The 19132-nt window shown below is 54.2% G+C and overlaps 3 protein-coding genes across 3 annotated transcripts in view; 2 read left to right on the plus strand and 1 right to left on the minus strand.

Moving 5' to 3' along the window:
- Nucleotides 1-2707, plus strand: part of VOLCADRAFT_93046 (uncharacterized protein) — a gene marked incomplete at both ends in the record, with an annotated part of 14322 nt that extends 11615 nt beyond the window's left edge. Inside the window, 3 exons of the mRNA XM_002952318.1 lie at nt 526-664; nt 922-1183; nt 1663-2707. Coding sequence (XP_002952364.1) covers nt 526-664; nt 922-1183; nt 1663-2707 — 1446 coding nt within the window. The remainder of the gene's footprint in view (nt 1-525; nt 665-921; nt 1184-1662) is intronic.
- Nucleotides 2708-9550: 6843 nt separating this feature from the next.
- Nucleotides 9551-11913, plus strand: VOLCADRAFT_62408 (uncharacterized protein; the record flags this gene model as incomplete). The annotated part of the gene is made up of 6 exons (XM_002952319.1): nt 9551-9676; nt 9765-9896; nt 9994-10179; nt 10302-10483; nt 10755-10914; nt 11410-11913. Coding segments are annotated over 6 exons (1290 nt in total), but the record flags the coding sequence as incomplete, so codon positions are not given.
- A 3183-nt stretch (nt 11914-15096) lies between these two features.
- VOLCADRAFT_105492 (uncharacterized protein) lies at nt 15097-18813 on the minus strand. The gene is made up of 10 exons (XM_002952395.1): nt 18666-18813; nt 18562-18584; nt 18177-18426; nt 17753-17963; nt 17205-17334; nt 16886-17012; nt 16552-16620; nt 16094-16186; nt 15616-15789; nt 15097-15392 (listed from the first exon to the last, which is right to left on the minus strand). The coding sequence occupies exons 1-10, from the start codon at nt 18738-18740 to the stop codon at nt 15318-15320; spliced, it is 1227 nt and encodes a 408-aa protein (XP_002952441.1). The 5' UTR covers nt 18741-18813; the 3' UTR covers nt 15097-15317.
- Nucleotides 18814-19132: the final 319 nt, after the last annotated feature.

Genomic DNA, 19132 nt, shown 5'->3' on the forward strand with positions numbered 1-19132 from the left:
GTGTAAGGGGGGGAGGGGGGAAGGAGACGGGGGAGGGGGAGAGGATGAAGATATGATGAATTGATAATGCAGAAGAGGGAGAGAGAACTGCCGACTGTCGCACTAAGGATGAGTGATAAACGGGTCATGCGCCGGTAAGGGTTGGAAAAAAAGGGGTAGGTTGAAAATGCGGGGTTGGGGGTTGGGGAAGGGGAGGGAGGGACTTGATGGATTGGGGTGGAACGAGACTAGAGGGGGTTGACATGTGAATATGCGTGTGTATGTATGTATGCATGTATGTATGTGTGGAGGGAAGAGGACTGGAGACTGCCCTGCTGGGGTGCGACTTAGGGTTGCGCTCAGTTTCCTGCTCGTGAGTGGCAGTGTGTTTCACGAGCAGGCGAGCCCGAGCCCCTGACCCACCCGCCCTCCCTCCTCAACTGATCTAGCTCCATCCCTCGACTCCACTCTCCTCTCACGTCCCCCCTCCCCCCTTTTCTTCCCTCTCATCGGCCATCGGGGGTTGGGGTGGGGTGTGTATTCCAGGCGGCTGCATGGTTGGATCCGGATCACATATTGGTTGCCGTACATCCCCACGGCTTGGCGGTGCTGCGTCGCGATGCGGCGGCGGAGGAGGAGGTCATGAGGGCTGCTCAGAGGCAGGCGGTGGCGGACTTCGAAGCGGGTGAGAGGGACACGGATGCGGGTGGTGGTGCTTGGGGAGGGGGGACGGCTGACAGGGAGGGCGGTTGCGGGGTAATGAGGTTATTCGTGCCGTGGTACGGCGGTATTTGTCCTTGGTCTTAATTCCGATGTCGGTTTTGTGTCCTTTTGTGCTGTGCACCGTCCCGAGGAGGGCCGAGGGAGCGATCTGGGTTCAAATCCGAACCAGCGCAATTTTTTCCTCCTGGGCTTTTTGTTGTTGTATATACGTCCGAGCAGGAATCAACCGGCAGCGGCAGCATCAGACCGTCGAGCAGGTCTGGGAGACGGGGTCGGCGGCGGCTGGCCCCGCCAGGCCCGGGGGCCCCCGGGGCGCGGGGGCTGCTGGGGCCGCCGCCAGCAGCGGCAGCGGCGCCGGCGCTGGGCCCAGCGCTGCCGGCACAAGCGGCGCCAGCACTGCCCGATTCTCCCTGGACGACCTGCGGTTGCTGAAGCCGCGTTTGGAAGCTACTCCGGGATTGAGTTTGGAAGCAGCGTGTCGGTGAGCCTAGGGGTGCGGTGAGGGAAAAGGTGTATGTATGCATGTATGCATGTATGTATGTATGTATGTATGTATGTATGTATGTATGTATGTATGTATGTATGTATGTATGTATGTATGTATGTATGTATGTATGTATGTATGTATGTATGTATGTATGTATGTATGTATGTATGTATGTATGTATGTATGTATGTATGTATGTATGTATGTATTGTGTACGTGTTTCGCCGCCCAAACTGGCAGAATGGCTTTCCTTGCTGTCTGGATTGGCTGCTACTACTTGTATGTTGAACCCTCAAACTAAAAACGGATGGACAGTGTCCACATTCTCAGCGTGTGTTTGAACGGAGCTGCGGGAAGGGGCTGTCAGAAGGAAGTGCTGGAGCGTGTGTGTATGTGCACGCGTCCAATGTCCTGAACCCCCCGGCCCGTGTGTGTGGCCTTTCCCCCCTTCCCTGCTCCCCCCCTTCACGCAGAGTGCGCCAGCTGGTCACCCGCATGTGCAGGGCGAGGCTGGGTCTTAGGCTGCAACCCCACCCGCACCCCCACTCCCACTACCACTCCCACTCCCGCCCACAACAAGCAGAAGAACAAGCACAAGAACAGAGGCAACAGAAACAGCAGCAACCCGCAACTGCGCCACGCTTACCACCCATAGCTTCTTCGGGTGCAGCGCTCAGCAGCAAGACGGGGCAAGGTCCACAGCTCGACGGCCCCGGCGTACAACAGCACCACCACCACCACCACCACCACGACATCGTTCATTGGGATCCAAGGGACTTGCTACTCTGCTTCAGCAATGGCGGCCATGTCGCCGCCGTGCGGCTGCAGCAGCAAGTCCCAGCCGTGATGGCAATGGCGGCGGCAGCGCCGCCTCCTCCGTTGGCCAAATTGGCTCGGCTGCAGCACGCCGTATCGTCGCTCGACCCCACTGATACAGCCCTGCTTACCGGTGTTGACTCGGTTAGCTACAGCCTCAGCTACAGCTGGCCGCTGGTGGTGCCGAGAGAGACGGCGGTGGGGGCGGGACTGGCAGGTTTTGGCAGTAGCTCCATCGCTGATGAAGCCGGTACACGGCGGCGTGCAGCACCGGCGTCGGCGCGGCCGCTGTCAGCATCGGCGTCGGCGACAGCCGCCGGCTCATCTTCCCGGGCGGATGGCTCCGCGGCGGCGGCGGTGGACGAGGTAATGGCGTCGGAGCCGGAGGCGGAGGCGTTGGCTGCAGGCTGTGTGGATGGTACGGTGTTGCGGGTGCTGCTGGCGGCAGCGGAGGCGCAACTTCAGAGGGACGCGGAGGCTGAGGCGGCGGCGGCAGGGACCGGCGGTGGTGCTGGTGGTGATGGTAGCGGCGGCGGAGGCGGAGGCGGCATGATGGGTTTGAGCAGGAGGTTGGGGAGCGCTAGCGGAGGTGGTCGTGTGGCTTCACTGCTGCGGCGGTTGGCTCGGGAGGTGACGGGGCTGGCTGATTTGGGTTCGCTGGTTGTGTTGTTGCAGCGGAGCAGCGTTGCCGGTATGAGCTGATACAGGTCGTGTCATGCAAGTGGGACTGGGGAAGTGGAAGGGAGTGGAAGGGTTTAAGTGTGAGGCTGATGGGGGCGGGGGCGGGGGCGGGGGTGGGGACCGGGCTGGGGTGGGGCCACAAAGGCCCAGGGATCGAGGGGAAAGGGGGCGCGGGGAGGCCTTGCAAGGTACGAGGGTTTGCTGGTGTGGATTTGGTTGTTGCGGGGAAAGGGCTTCGGTGGGCCCTAGGGCTCACTGAGTGGGGCTATGTGGCATATGGATAGGAGGAGGAGGTGGCCAGAGTGAAGTGCGGGGCGGCCGCGGGCTGCCCGGTGGCTGATGGGGTATCGTATTCCGGGTAGTCCAGAGCATCGAGGGCAGCAGGCACACCGGTGTGGGCTGAGGGGTGGTGTGGGGCGCGCTATACAGGGAGGCATGCCAGATGCATGCCTTTCTTCGGAATGCAGGACTGGACATGCACCTTGTAAGGAGTACGGCACCCTGGGCCTGGCGAGCCACTCGGGCTACTCTCCTGTACTCTCTCTCCCCCCCCTCCTCCCCGTGGTGCTTTCTGTGTCACGAAGCCGTCGTTGTCCCCCTCCGTTATCTCCCATCAGGTTCGAAGTCAATAGGACAACGTTGTCAAGCACACCGGTGCACAATTTTGTATGTCCAAGATTGTTGGCGCTGTAAAGGCCGCATCACGCGTGGGTTGCAACTGAAGGCGGCGCGCCGTCAGTAAGGCTGGCCCGGGAGGCCAGCGGTATGAAAGGACGTAATCTAGATAACTTGTCTAGGCTCCTATCTTCAGGGCTCGTCCCCCTGCAGCGGGATTTATATGGCTGCGAGCCAACTCACACACACATATGGAGGTGATATGGTTTTCAAGCAGTGCAGCGCAGGTTTCTATTTTCCCTCATACACATAGAGGATCTTTCCCGGCAAATCTCACTAATATTTTTTTTAGAAACATCATCTAGAACTAGAAAAAAGATAGCTGCAGTGCAGTGCAGTGACAGCAGGATCGGAAGGAGGCGGTGAAGACAAGGAAAGAAGGAAGCGGGATTGTTTCTTTCCAGACTGATACAGATGCTCCGACCCTGGTGAGTCGTCTGTGCAATGCTTGAAGCTGCAGGGGTCGGCTCGTTGTTGCGAAATAGTGTCAGCCCAATTAAGGACAGTCAGCCCGCTTGCGAACTGGTTTTGGGACATGTCGTACGATCTGAACGACTTGTCCGTTTGTGCCTCCTTAAAGCTCCTGCTGAGAGCTATATTAGTTATCCGCCTAATTGAGCGTAACAAATCATGCTCAGGTTACTTCACTGAGCATGCATTATGCAACGGCACCGGGATTTATACAAAACGTGTTCATTTATACAAAACGTGTTCGTTCAGGGCGCAGAGGAATGCGAAGGATGCTGAAAGTGCGAGTGCAGGCAGGAACAAATAGCCTGGGCCAGCAGAACAGAAGAGAGTGGTTGCTCCTGGATGTGATTCTCTGGGGCACTCCTGAGCGTCTGCTGACGGAGCAGTAGTACATGTGACAGCGCTGCCAGGCGCACCGAAGGAAGGAGGATCCAGGGAGAAGTAGCGGCATGCTGCCTGTAATGACACCAGGCCCATCTGCAGGGTTGCGACTGTTTTACTTTTGACCGTCCGGCGTATTACGGCCCCCAAAAGTTTCACGCCCGGCATTCGGCGTATTGTACGACACCCGCATTTTACTCGGCATAATTCAACACCTCTGGTGTATTTTCTTCTACAGAATTTCCGGCGAGAAGCACTTGCAAATTGCTGAGTATTAAAAGTGTATTGTCTGGACCGGACTTTCTGGCTCAGTCGCTGCAGCATTGGACCCCCTTCCCTCCAGGAGTCCGCATCATTCGCGCCAAATATGGCAACAACGTCTAGAGCACAATCTCTTCTCGTGTAAGAGCGACGGGCATTGTGCCAAATGCAAGGCCAGCTCATGCAACTCTTCGGTGCCGCAGGCCTTGCACTTCTTTGCGTGATGGTGATTACTAGTGCAATATGGCCCTATGTCATCGAAATAATCATTCATTACACCTGGTTTAGGACCACGTTTGGCCTTCTTTGGATCAGGCCCATCATCCATCCTGCCGCCTGACGCGAACACCGACTGTTTACCTATCACCATCACTTTACTTCTAATACGATACCTGTACTTCTAATAAGATACCCTTGACAACGGAGAAAGCATTACGCGTTTTTAGGGGTAGAAACAAGCGGTTTGGGGCATGTACAACCATAACGGAAAGTTGATATCGCCAACTATATGCCACTAATACGCCGCCCTACAAAGTCGTTACCTCGCCGGCGTATTTGGGTTTAATTGTGCTTGGCAATATTCGGGAGATTTAGGTTTACAAATTGCTGCTGAGGCATGGAGATGAGGTCTAGTTGATGGACTGAGTTTCGCATGCTGAGTTGGTGATGATGGCTGATCCGTCTCTACGGATGTCGGGTGACTGAATGAGGAGGGGTCTAGTTAGCAAGACCCAAACGGTTGTATTCAATATATATAGTCCATGGCCTCCCTGCTTTGACAGACCCCCCCGCACTCCTGTAATACTCCTGTAATATGGTCGCAACCCTGCCCATCTGAGCACTCCGGGTTACATCTTTGCTGTGTTGCACTGCCTGCCTATATTGCGAGCCTGTGTTAAGTAAGCTGGGTTAGTTAGGCGTAAGGGCCAGTGCGTAACTGTTAAATAACTCGTTTCCAATGTATAACACGAACTAACTGATATACAACGCCCCATGTCCTCGGGGGCCTTCATTTATTGCGCGCATTTAGCTCAGCTGAGTGTCTCTTTCTCCATTCGTAAGGCCCATCTGCTTTTCTCTCTTTCATTATCTGTAACAGAAAATGGCATTTGCCTCTGAAGCAACAACTGATGTTTAGGAAGGATGGATACAGAGCCATGACCAAGCTTGTTTACAAATGGATTAGTATTTGTAGTTTAGATGTGGTAGGAGCAAAAAGTTACGTACGGCTTGCCAAATTTCGAATTTGTTACTTCAGCTGTTTTCAGCTTCCATAGTTCAGCATTCTGCCTACACTATTAGAGCTTATTATTGCTCTCACTTTCTCCGCCTCACCCTGCCCTATCCGGCACCTCGAACGCAACTGTACAGAAAGCCATGAAGGCTATAGGACATAAGGGTTGGTAGTAGAACGGGTTGAACTCAGCAAAGAAAATATCAAGAAAGATAAAAAATATTCAATGAAAACACTTTCAGGCACTCTCCTCAAAACCCACGTGCCATTTGCATAAATCTAATATACAGATCCGGCCCAAAGCGTTTCTGCCTCGATAGGTCATCACCTGCACATGCGGCCAGGTGTTATATCTAACCAAACCACAACTGGATGGTGGCGTCGGAAGACACTGATTGGAAGAGTTTCGTCCGCTTAAATAGCGGGGGATGCAGCCATCCCATGAATCGTACAGCCAGTTCCGAAAAGGCGCGGTCCAGTCCCGGAATGGCGTACCGTTGATCCATGCTTCCAATCGATGACGGGGCTCCACGAGCCAGGGACCAGCGTCCCAGTCGTAGCCTGTGCTACGACCCCCGCCCATACTTCTGCAAGTATGGACTTCCGCCTGAGGCGGCGTTTACTTGTTGGCATCCATGACAGCTTCCCGCTCGCCGTCTGACCCAGAGGTCGGAGCCATAAAAATCTGACAGAAAGGCGGCAAAACAGGCAGTTGGAATTCAGTTAGTTCCAGTGAACTTGTCCAGTAACCAAGCCAAGCGAGAAAGGAAAACTAGATAGAAAAATGTTTCAGTTTGGGATCAGATTTAAGTAGCTGAATACAACACCAGGCAACACATTCAAGTGATTAGATGAACAGAAGTACTTTGTTCCAGAAGTACACAACACCCGTGACGTGACTTGCCTTCAATCGGCAGCCGCTGCATCCTGGCCCGCCTTCCTGGCCCGGATTTCGGTCCGCAGATCCACAAAGTCAGTCTGCAGACCTTGCACCACCAGCAGCATCTGCTGCACCTGCTGCTGCATCTGCTGCATTTGCTGCAACTGTGGCTGCACCTGCTGCTGCATCTGCTGCTGCATCTGCTGCATTTGCTGCAACTGTGGCTGCACCTGCTGCTGCATCTGCTGCACCTGCTGCTGCATCTGCTCCTGGTGCTGCTGCATTTGCTGCTGCATCTGCATCATTATTTGTATGACTTGCTGCTGAAACGCCACGTCAGGTGGCGGAAGCCCTTCGATTGCATGCTGAGCGGCCTCCGTAGCCTGGGCGGTTTCTTGGAACGCTTGCGAGAGCTGCCCTAGCGAGCCCGTCACCGCTTGGTACAGCTCGGCCATTCGTTTAAAACAGTCGATATTGTTCTTCATTATTTTAGCTGCTGAAAGCGATTTTATTCTCAACGAGTTGGCTCCGGAACCAATGCCGCGAATTTGCATTATCGTCTCCAGGGACGCCCGCCTGCCGCGAACAAGAAGTCTACGCTGCTTGAAGTATCCTAAGGGTCTTGTCCGTGATGGTTTTGAGCCTTCACATTTTATGCCTTCACAAAAAAGTGAGATGGCGTTTAGCTTACCGGTTCCGTTTCCCCATCTCCCTTTGCAACAAACAATCAGGTTCCGGCACAGCGGCAATGGTGACAGCAACGGGCGGCAGCGCTGTTGGACTGGGTTGCCGTTCCCAAGGTTGGTGACAGCTGCGCCGTAGCAGCATGGGGGCCTTGACTAAAGCAATGAAGTTATAAACGTAGGTAACGGTAAGATGGGTGCATGTGCTACATGGCGGTGGTAAGGATGTGGTTTGGCTGCAGCGGCACTTCCGCGTGTACTGGTGAGCGTGTTCGACACAGAGAAGGGCAGCCAGGCAAGTAAGGGGCCGGGGGTAGAGGCGCCGGATGGGGTACCGGGCGTCCTGTGTTGGGCTTAAACTGTGTGCTGGCGTGAGGGCTTACAACACCAAACTTTCTGCCCAGTGCTCTGAATGTCGAAGTGAAGAAATTCAACCAAGCACGGGTAAACGGCGGGAGTAACTACGACTCTCTTAATGTAGCCAAACGCCTCGTCATCTAATCAGTGACGCGCAAGAGTGGATAGACGAGATTCCCACTGCTCCTATCTTCTATCAATCTCGCGAAACGACAGCCAGGATGAAGATCTGTGTGTGTGTGTGTGTGTGTGTGTGTGTGCGTGGCTTTACCTCGTCGTGCCGTACAAACGTCTTTGTGGCGGCTCTTGTCGACCTGTATGTGAATGTACTGGGCTCCCCTGGGCTCCCACGGGCTCCCACACTGCTGCACCCGTTTCGCAACATAGCTGGCCTACAGCAACTGGTAAAGCAGGCAACGGCCTGGTCAGAGGTAGTGGAATCGTCAAAGCCGCACGGCATTGCCGCCGTACACAGCTGTACGGGTGTAGCCTGCAGTCATTTCCACATGCAGTTTTTTGGTGGCATGATGTGGTCACATCGTACAGTTTGGCTGTGGCGAGAAACTGTGGCGCTACGACGGCGCATACCTACGTAAGCTTTGTGGACAGGAACTTGGGTGCCGAGCAACACGACATGTCGCCCAAAACGCAATCCGAGGCACGTCAGGTTTTCCTCCCTATCTTACCCGTGTAGGTGCCCTCCGTGTGTTGGGTTAGTAAGGACCCTAGGAAAGGGAAGAGGCAGGTCGGGCGGCAGCAACCAAAACATGACCTGACGTGTGCGGCAGGCAACCCCCGGGCGGGACCGTCAACCGTGAGCTGCGCGCATATAAGCGCGTATGTATGAGTGCGGGTATGTGGCCAAGTCGTCAACAGTTTACTGATACGAAGTTGCTACCTGCGGTGTGCGCTTTCCTTGACAGGCTTCCTGTGCTAACAAGGCTTGCTACTCTTACATAGTTTAGTAACAAGAGCAACTTGGTTCAAGCGAGAAATGCTTTAATGTTCTATTCGAAAAGCAAGTGGAGTCCCTCGCACAGAAACACCTGTTCGCCTGAAGTCACGCGGCATCAAAAATGGCTGTAAAACTTGACATCCATCACGCATGAACTCGACCTAAGGCTCGCCCTTTAGAAAGCTGTCTGGCGGAAGCCGAAGCGACGCGGATTTCGAGGATGAACGCAGCTAAGCACCGCTGCACCCGATGAGCCATGGTTTACGTTACTTATTTGCCTGATTTATTTATTGAAATAGGATATTTTTTGTGGCCCTTGTTGCCCCCGGCCGAGCTGTCTTTGGCAGCGCTGAATTAAGCGCACAGCGCGCGCCTTTGGTCGTGCAACGTCTGTCATGATATCATTGTAGCACACGGTTCAATATATGCCCTTCTAAGCCTACACGGAGGGCGTTACTTGCCTTCCGCAAGTTGACTTTCTTGGACGGTTGCAGTACGCCTTGGGAAAGCGCTGGGCGCCGCACGCTCCAGCATTAAATCGCTGAATCACGCACAGCTACAAATGGACACCGCTAGCGTTGGCGTGGATGGTGTGTGTCTTCTCCGCCGTGGCCTCGAAGGCTTAATCCTCGGGGATGGACAGAACAAGCGCTCAACATTGGCCAAATCTGGCATCGAGGACAGTGCGAAGACTAGTGTTGGGCTGGTAAATCATCTTGTTGAGGCTAACTCGTCACTATGCAACGACGCCATGGCCATGCTTTGTCGGAGTTCCTATACCTCAGCTTTTGATGAATGGGTGGCGGCTTGTGTGGCCCTGTGCAGTGCCTTGATGAGCTTCCCACGATGGTTCATGACGTTTTTCATGGAAACACCGGCGATCAAATTGACGCAACGCAGCGTTTCGGGTTCCTGCTTTCTGTTGGTGAGGCACTGACCTGAACGGAGCTCGTGCACACCTTAGGCTGCAGTTACACAGTTCCCACGAGCCCCTTACGCAGAACGCAACCGCCCCATTAGCGAAGTCATCAAGACGGGTGTGGTTCCAAAATTTGTCGAGTTCCTCCAACGTCATGACAACCCTCAATTGCAGGTGAAGCAAAGCGGCTCCCCCTGCCATTCCATTTCGCTTGCCTGGCCTTTCTCAATTTGACAGCACTCGTTCACCAACGGGCACGCAGCTTGCAGCAACGTGGGCTCTCACCAATATCGCGTCAGGGACATCGGAGCACACCATGGCCGTGATGGAGGCGAACGCGGTGCCCATCCTGGTCGAGCTCTTGGCCTCACCCGACGACGATGTCCGCGGACAGGTAGTACGGCACGCTCAAGCTGTCGTACGTAGGCCCCTTTAGCATGGACATGCCTGGTCGGCTATGGTTATACCAATCTTCGTTGCCTTCTCCTCAGGCGGTTTGGGCGTTGGGCAACGTTGCGGGTGACTCCCCCAAGTGCCGCGACTTCGTACTCGACCATAACATCCTGTCGCAACTGCTGGAGCAGTTGAAGGACAAGAGCAAAATCTCGTTGCTCCGCGTCGCGACGTGGACGCTGTCCAACCTGTGCCGTGGGAAGCCAGCTCCCAGCTCTTCCGTGGTGGGTTCGGAGGACATGCAGCAATCGTACATGTCATGCTCCTTTGCATGCATCGCTTCCTATTCGTTTAATGAAGCTGTTGTTTACATCCCTCCATCTTACCACCACCCTACCCTTCACAGACGAGCCAGGCGCTGCCGGCGCTTGCGCGTGTGATCCACAACACCGATGACGAGGAGGTACTGACCGATGTCTGCTGGGCACTGTCGTACCTGTCCGACGGTGACAACGACCGCATCGATAACGACCGCATCGACAGAGTCATCGAGTCCGGGGTGTGCCGCCGTCTGGTGGGGCTCCTAATGTGAGTCAGCTCGTCCTCATTGTTGAGGGGCCGGTTACTGCACCGGGAAAGCAATCGCACACGCCGCGGGATGTGTGTGGGGAGCTGGTGGGGAGCTAGGGGGAGGTGCATATTCAGCCCGCAGTGTGTGTGTTTTGATCCACGTGATGTGTCATCCCACCTGGCAACAAGGGAACAGTGATGACCTTGGATGCGTTCAGCAACTGCGATTGAGTTTGCAGTGCACATGATGGGTAATTTTTACTGCTTAATTTTTATCCTGCTGTAACAGGCGCACCTCCTCGCCAAGCCTGATGGAGCCGGTGCTCCATACCGTCCGGAACATCGTCACGGGTAGCGACATGCAGACGCAGGTCATCATAAACTGTGGTGCACTGCCCTATCTGCGCAACCTTCTGGTGATGGACTACAAGAAGAACATTAAGAAGCAGGTGGCTGGGTTTTCTCATAACCGCTGACTGGCCTGGGATTGCCCGGACTCGATCCAGGAGATGTTTCACACTATCACCTTGGCTGGGTTCCAAACCGCCTTAGGGGCAGCCGCGGAGGCTGTGCCAAGGACTGAGGACCCAGCCAAGTGCCCAGATGAGATCGGTTCCACTGGAGGATCAGTGCGCGTACTGGAGCTGCTGTTGCATTCTCCCAACAGACAGATGCATTTAGTTATGGAATGGAATGGAATGGAATGCCTTTTGTGTTGTCCATGGCGCACTAACCGAACAGCACCCTCCTCTATAAGAGCACCAATATGTGCGTGCGATGTATTCTTGGGGCCAGGTAGCTCCGTTGCCATAAAGCAGCCAGCATTTTTTAAGGATTACGCAACATGCATGCATGCATGTCCACGGCTTACCCCCCAGGTGGTCTTACCCCGCCTCCCTACCCTTGGGTTTCGGTCGCCTTCCTTTTATTCGGGTGACTGTAAGGTGTGCTGGATCATCTCCAACATAACCGCCGGTACGGAGGATCAAATCCAGTCCGTCATCGATACCGGGCTCATCTCGCCGCTCGTTGCGTTGCTGTCCAGCGCCGAGACGGACGTCAGAGGCGAGGCGGCCTGGGCCATATCCAACGCCACGTCTCGCGGGACAGCGGAGCAAATCAAGTACCTTGTTCAGAGCCATGCCATCAAGCCGCTGTGCGATCTGCTTGTCGCTGCAGACGCGCGAATCATCGCCGTGGTGTTGGAGGGCCTCAAGAACATCCTTAAAGTTGGCAACCAGGAAAGCGACATGCCGGGGGCGGCAGGTGCGAACCTGTTCGCCCGAATGGTGGGAGCTGCGGGCGGCTGGCGCAAGATCAAGAGCCTTCTGCAGCACCCCGCAGTAGACTTGCGTGGAAAGGCAGCCGCCATATTGGAGGCGCACTTCGATTCGGACGATTCTTGTGGCGGCGGCGAGTCGGGGCTCGGTACGTATTGGACTCCTTAAGTTAGTTATATGGTGGGGTGGTCCCCCTCGAGTGTGTGTGTGTGTGTGTATGTGTGTCTCCCGCATGTCGTGCAAAACCTGCGTGTTGGCTAGCACTCACTTATTCCTGATGCATTTTTGGGTTTCCGTTTTGGTCAGAATGCTGCGTGAAATTTTCTTGCGTTCATACGTGCGCTTGAAGATTAGTTGCTCTCCCAAGATGCGGATCGGCCCCCACGACATTCCGCACGGCGGCTCGCGCACATCGTCGCCATGTCGAAGACTGTTTGCCATCCCGCAGGGTCCCGCGCCGTGAACTGGTAGGCCTTTCTTCGCTTGGGAGCAGGAACGAGACGTCCCTCTGCCCGCGAGGGGTAGGGAAGTCGCAGTCCAGAGGCGACGAGAACCCACCGCAGCAGCTCACGGCTGGTGGGGGCCCAATGGTAATGGAGGATAAATGGTTAGGGGAGCTATGGCGTGTTTGGGCCTTCATGCCCGTAAGTAGTCATTCAGCGCTTAATATTTGTCTAAGAACATGGGGACGAATATTCCAGGAGCCAACAATGATGTAGCTGATGTCGTAATAACAGTTGGTGGCTTGCTTAGCTGTCGTACTTGAAAGAAACGTAAAGCCCGATATTGCCGCCCATACGGGTGATGGATTTTGATTTAGTTCTGAACTTTGGGAAGACGATACACATATTGGTATTATTTGTTGGTTGCATGATATCGCAATATTAAACTGCCAACACGAAGCCTTGATGTGCAACGCTTTTTATGCACCTTCGGTGTCAATACGCTGCCGTACCCCTCCAATAATATTTTTTTGTCATATGCCGCTCAAGCTGTCATGTCCTGACTGCGAAGATTGGTTGCGCACAGGCCGAAGCGTCACTGTGGAATGTATGATGATGTGGGAAATGGTTGGTACTAAAGCGCGTGCAACGTGCGCCATAACGGTAACGAAGCTAGCGGTGGTGAGGTTGAGGATGAGGATTCCCCCGTAAAGCCGAAGACGAGGAAACGCCGAAAGGGGGCGATAGGTCCCGTGATGAAGGGGTAGCGCTGATGCCTGATGTGTGTGGAGGAGCTGCAGACCGCGGAGCGGCCAGTCACGTCATTCCATTTTTTTTGCTCCATCCGCCACCTACCTACTAAGGTTGTGGCCTTTGGTTGTGGCATCCGCCCCGTATCTGTGCCTTGTCTGTATTGTTATTTACAGGGCATAGGGTCCCATCAGGGGCATGCGCCTGCGTAATTGATTAACGAGCTGTGCAGCTAAGTGGTGTGCGTAGTTAAGGACCTATTTGTGATATGCAAGCATCGCATCGATGCATGCGTGCGTATTGTATGTGTGCACGTGCATTTGTTGGTTAAAGGGGGCCGCAGAGGCCGAACAAACAAATCAGGGGGACCGCTTTGCTTGTGTTTTGTTCTTGCGTACCGTACGTGTTTTATGTCAATATTATCCGCCATAACAGTATGTGTGTATGAATATATGTATGTATTCATTCAGAGACCCGTTGCACGATGTACGAAGATCGCGATGGTTTTAGCGATGGCCGATCGACCTCACCTGGGATCAGTACCGCGGATTAATTAACTCCAATGATTGGAGGTAACCCCGGCGGGTTAGCTCGGGTCCTGACGCTTATGTACGATTACGTTCAGCATGCAAATGCATGCAGTGGACGTCGTACATTAATCAGCTCAATCGCATCACTTCCACTCTATAGCCTCGTGAGGCACTGCTGAAACAGAGCACGGACCATACAGGAACTCAGCATCGCATCGCATCCACGTTGCGCCGTGGCTCGAGCAATATTGCGTAGGTGTATGTATGTGCCGGTTGACACTTATTATGCATGTGGATTTTGCAGCCGCCATGGTCAATTTAAGTACTACCACGTCCTGTCATGTACTGCCGGATATTAAATTTTGCTTGGAAGAGGCGTGATGAGGTGCGTTGATGTGTTGCACGACATCCCCCACCCTGGCTGACGACCTGGGCACCAAGGTGAGCTGTTAGCAGGCAAAGAGAAACATGACGCGGCGTCATGTTCAGGTGGGCGGCTTTCGTGGCGACGAGTAGTCGGGGTGAGCTGGTGCGGCTCATTACGGCCCCGAGTGGATCCTTGCCCAAAGCGGAGGGTGGGCACCCGCTTAAGCAGTGCTGTGCTGTGCGGGGGAGTATCTCGGGCTGCCAGTGTACGACATTCCTTTGCACATGCGTCCACCACATGCATACGATTGTTAGGTGGCCTGACGCGCAAACCTGCATCGCGTGAATCGCATGAACAACTGGCTTTGACCGGCTTTACTAATCACAGATGGGCTTTTCGCCCAGTTCCGGAGCCCAAACAAACATGCATCATTTGTGCGCGATAGGCTTTTGGAGGGTTGCCCCGAAAAGCACGCAAAGAGTCGAAGTTACGGTACGGCCATATATGATAGCGGACACAGCATGTTTACATATATTTGGCGACGTACATGCTCCTATGTTTACGATACAGCACCGCTCCCCGCTGCATCAGACATTTCTACTGCACCTGCTGCATAACACCCCCAGTGTGTCCCGATATGGGTGAACTGCTCGCAAAGTGCACCAAAGTACACAACGCAAAACACATGATGAACAAAAAGACCAACCGGACGAAGGAATTCAAATAGATGTTTTATTAAGGTTTAAAACCAACGGCACCCGTGATAAAGCTGGATTCCCCGTATTGCCAATACACCAGCAGGGCGTGCAGACACAAACTTCACACCTTGTGGGGCACATTTCGGAACGAAAAGGCCCATGCACGAAAGCACAAGCTATGAATCCGAGAAACTCGTTCAAGGGTGTCATCCATACACCGTCATCTCGGAATGAACGACAAAGCCAATCCCACGAGAGCCACGCGCGAGGGGCTGCAGTAAGGCTGAACCCCCCCGGGAAGCAAGGGCCCCCATGGAAACAAATCAAGAAGGTGGATGTCCCCAGACTGCACAGTGCTGACGCCCCAATGACTTGCGTACGTACTTCATTACTTAATTACTGGGGTTTCGCGGTAACCCACACAAACCCCCGCAAGCGCACCCTGGTGTGTGTCCGCCGGGTCACCTAAAAGCAATGTAATGCGCAAATGAGAAAATCCCACCAGAGATAACTGTTGAGGAAAAAAACGCGGCGCACGCTGCCGTACGCAATCGCTCTCGCCTACAGGGCCACAGAAATTGCTCATCACAGGCACACGTGCGTACCGCAGTACGGGCCCGTAGTGCAGCACATGGCACTAGGCTGCCATCCGCAACTCTCGCCATCCGTCCGCCCGCCACCGCCGATAGAGCATCACGTAGAAGAAATCCCTCGTTTGGTGCCGGAACAAGGAAATGCCCTGCCACGTACTGTGAATGCATGTAGTACAGGTCACGTGTTCAGCTCACTGCCAGTCCGACGTAAGCACCACTCGATAGCGCGCCTTGCCCTCCACCACGTGTTGCATGGCCTCGTTTACCTGAACAGTACGATGACGCATGACGTAAAGGGTCCGTAGTAAATGTGTTGATAACCCCCTGGCACAAAAATAGGACCCAATCATCTGGTGCTGGCTAGGGCCACTCACAGCTAGCTAGGGCCACTCGCCGTAAGGTAGGGAGCTTTCTTGATATGGTATAAAGTAGCAGCCAACCCATTGCTGCAATTATGTACGGATGCAGTATATCGCGTATGTGTCGTACCTTGGAGAGAGGCCACGTCTCTACCAGAGGCTTGACGCCGTGAACAGCGGAGAAGTTGAGCATCTCCTGCATGTCAGCTCGACCGCCCACGATGCTGCCCACCACGTGCTTCTGACCAAAGACCAGGTCCTGGAGGGGGAGATGCATCACAGCACCGCCGCCAGGGATACCCACCTGCAGGCCGCGAAGAGGACGGAGTCTTAGGTTCCGCACACCGTACAGGTTCTGCTTAAAATGCGGGAGGCGGCGTTCGTAAAAGCCGGAGAAGGGGGTCAGTGCGCGAGGTGGTCCGCTATCCGGCACCCAGTCACGATGCGACCGGATGCTTGCAAAGCACAAAAATACTGTACGACAATTCATGCAAAAGCAGTACACGCAAGCAGTTACCATGCGGTCATTCTTCCATCCTTGGCATTAAGGTTCAAGTCGGGAAGAGGGGTAAGTTTACACTTTATTCTTGCGCTACTCGCGCACGCACCTGCACCAGCGTGCCGTCCACCGCAAGCAGGCGCATCAGCTCTGCGGTGTCCACGTCAGCACTGACGGTGTTGATCAAGATGCCAAAAGAGCCCTACGGCAGTTTATGGACCACGAGGCAGCGCGTCAATTTCCATGACCGAAATGCCCCCTTTCCAAAAGCTTTCCAAAAAAGCCTGTTAAGCACTCAACAATACCATCCCGTCCAGCGGGGGTAGACACCGTTTGCGGCGCGAGGTGGCCGAACATGACATGACGCGGTGAAAGTGCCGACAACTGCAGGTTGTCGTGCACCCGCTGCAACATTGATGCGCGCCAACAGCAACACAACACAAGCGAGCATGTCAATGTTCAAATGTGCACATTGACATGCTCGCTTGTGTTGTGTTGCTGTTGGCGCGGCATCTGGTGTGGCGCGGCGTCTGTCCTGTGTATTGCAGCCGGCGATAACAAGCTCACATAAAGCTTCTGGTTATCGCGGCCCCACACCGCGAAATGGTCGGCGCCCATCCTACGAGTCTCATCTTCCTGCCGGGCCGGGCGGGCGACAACGGGCGGGCAGTACTACATGTCGACATACTTGGAAGGCCTATCTAGCGGCCCGTGGTGCGGTACGGGATGTCGAGTGAGGAGGGATGCAACTTGCGAAAGCTACGCCTACTTGACAACTTGCAACCCACATCGACACGATTCACTTGAAAAAGCAGCAGCAGCAGCAACGGCAGCAGCAGCAACAGCAACAGCAACAGCAGCAGCAGCAACATACCTAATGAAAATATTCCGACCGCCGCACCTTGTCCTGGTGACCCGAAATGGCCGTTACCTCCGCTCCCATCTTGTGCGCGTACTGCAGTGCTAGATGGCCCAGACCGCCCACGCCAAACACCGCCACACGGGTGTTGGGGTGCTTGATGTGCGCACTGCATGAGAGCAAAGCAAAAGGCGGCGCATACAGGGTGCAAACAAGATGTACAGCACCGTACGGCTAGCAAGCGCCGTCATCAGCATGGTGATGGCACATGCATGCGGAGGGCTAGTCGGTCTCTTCGGTGATGAACCTGTGGAAGCGGGAGTACAGTTCTGAAGCCCTCAAGGATCCCCCTCAGACCCACCGCAGTGGCGAATACACAGTGATACCGGCACACAGCAGCGGGGCCGCATGCGCGGAATCCAGGCCGTCAGGAATCTGGTACACGAAGTCGGCATTCACGCGGCAGACATCCTGAAATCCGCCATGGTTGCCTGTGGTCGCGATTAAAAAAGGACATCGTCAAGGTGAGGCAACCCAATACGCCAATCGTGCTGGGACCAAGCCCCCTGTTGTCTTAGGAGGTCTATGTTAGGTGTGTTGACATCCGGCCAGAACACTAACGGCTGTACGACAGATAAGATGGAATGTTTGGTATAAAGGAAATGATGTTCTGACTGAAAGATTGTTCTGTGATACCTGTAACGGTTAAGGTTGGCTTTACCTACACAGTTCCACTCGCCCATATCTTAACATGGTGGCCAGCTCCGACACACCGAAGGCTAATTTTAAGTTCCGCTGCTGCTGTGTCGACTAGCGCTGCATCAATACACGGCCACAACAATAAGAGTGTCCGTCCTCGCAGCACAGATGGGGTCCCTAGGTGAGACCCCTTCTGTGGTGTCTACTTACCCATAACGATCAGACCTGTGTAGCCCTTCTCGCAAATGTTCTCCTCGCCACGCCTGCAGTTTGCGCACACGCGGCAGGAGTTGCTGATCCAGCCCACACCCGCGCGGTCTCCAGGACGGAGTCCTGTCACATCGCTGCCGACCGCCACCACCTCACCCACGACCTCATGGCCAGGGATAAAAGGGAAGGCGGACACGCCCCAGTCGTTATCCTGCGGAGATGGATGGCGGGCAGTTTGGTGATGCACGAGGCGCGAAACGGGTCAAAGTCTGTCACGACATGTTGCTGCAGCTACAAACAAAACATTAACACTGGGAACAAACCATGAACCATTCCAGATTCAGTACGGCCAATAAGTGTGGAACTGCAAAACATTACAATTGGTTAGTACATTGGCAGTGCACACGGGTATGGCTCATCTTACTCGCATATGCATGTCAGTGTGGCAGAGCCCGTTATGGGTGACGCGAATGTCCACCTCGTGCGGCTTCAGCTCGCCAACCTCATATGTCCATCGTGCAAGCTTTGCTTTAGCCTCTGGAACAGCCCAGCCGCGACGTGACAGGAGCTTGGCGTTGTTGGAAAGGAAACCATCCTTTTCAGCAGTCAAAAAGTTGCAAATAGCAGAGTCGCCCCGCTTCACCTGAGCTCCAGAATCCTTGGAAAACCCGCGGCTATAAGGACATATACGCAGGGCAAATTCATGAGGAAAACGATCCAAAATGCCACCGAACGAGAGGCCAGAACATCCATGAAATCCGACTCCAAATATAAAGTATCGTAATACTTAACAACGAAATATTCATCACCTTTTTAAAGCCTTGCAATGCGCCTGCATGTATGAGTTTGACAGGTTTAACTAAACTTCCGATACCAGCCAGCGCGCTGCAAAGCCACGTGCAGCGTTACTTGCCTGCAAGATTCGCTCTGGCACTAGTCCAGTTTTGATAGAAGCGGCCTTCAGCGAGCCAGCGCCGAGGGAAATCATGTTGTAAATGTTCCGTAAAAAACAGTTCACCCTGACGGCCGTAAAACGTTTCCCTCACGGCCCAGTTATAGAATCCTAAAGAACGAAAAATTCAATTGATGCGAAATGGCTGAAATTGGACATAGCCCGTGATTGCCGACACTAGTACGATGCAATACATCGTACTGACCATATTTGCGCCGCATGGGCAAGAAATTACCCAGGATTTGACATTCAATTACAAAAGTCGCGGTTGTCAACGCAAACACGAACAAATCCTTTGATTTACCCTTTCTTGTGAAGGGTATGACATTACGTGTTTGCAAACGCGGTACCAAACGACTGTCGGAGCCGACAGGCCTGCAATACAAGAAGTTGTATAGAGTAAGCGATCTAACTTTAACCCCCGCTAT

This window comes from Volvox carteri (assembly GCF_000143455.1).
Source record: "Volvox carteri f. nagariensis unplaced genomic scaffold VOLCAscaffold_29, whole genome shotgun sequence".
NCBI classification, from domain to species: Eukaryota; Viridiplantae; Chlorophyta; class Chlorophyceae; order Chlamydomonadales; family Volvocaceae; genus Volvox; species Volvox carteri.

Bases quoted from the DNA above. Each gene is read 5' to 3' on its own strand.
- VOLCADRAFT_105492 (XM_002952395.1), bottom strand. From the start codon at position 18,740: ATGATTTCCCTCGGCGCTGGCTCGCTGAAGGCCGCTTCTATCAAAACT. The intron at 18,427-18,561 runs GTGATGAATATT...ATGTCCTTATAG, and splicing joins CATTGCAAGGCTTTAAAAAG to CCGCGGGTTTTCCAAGGATT. The intron at 16,621-16,885 runs GTGCGGCGGTCG...CCGGCCCGGCAG, and splicing joins TTTCGGGTCACCAGGACAAG to GAAGATGAGACTCGTAGGAT.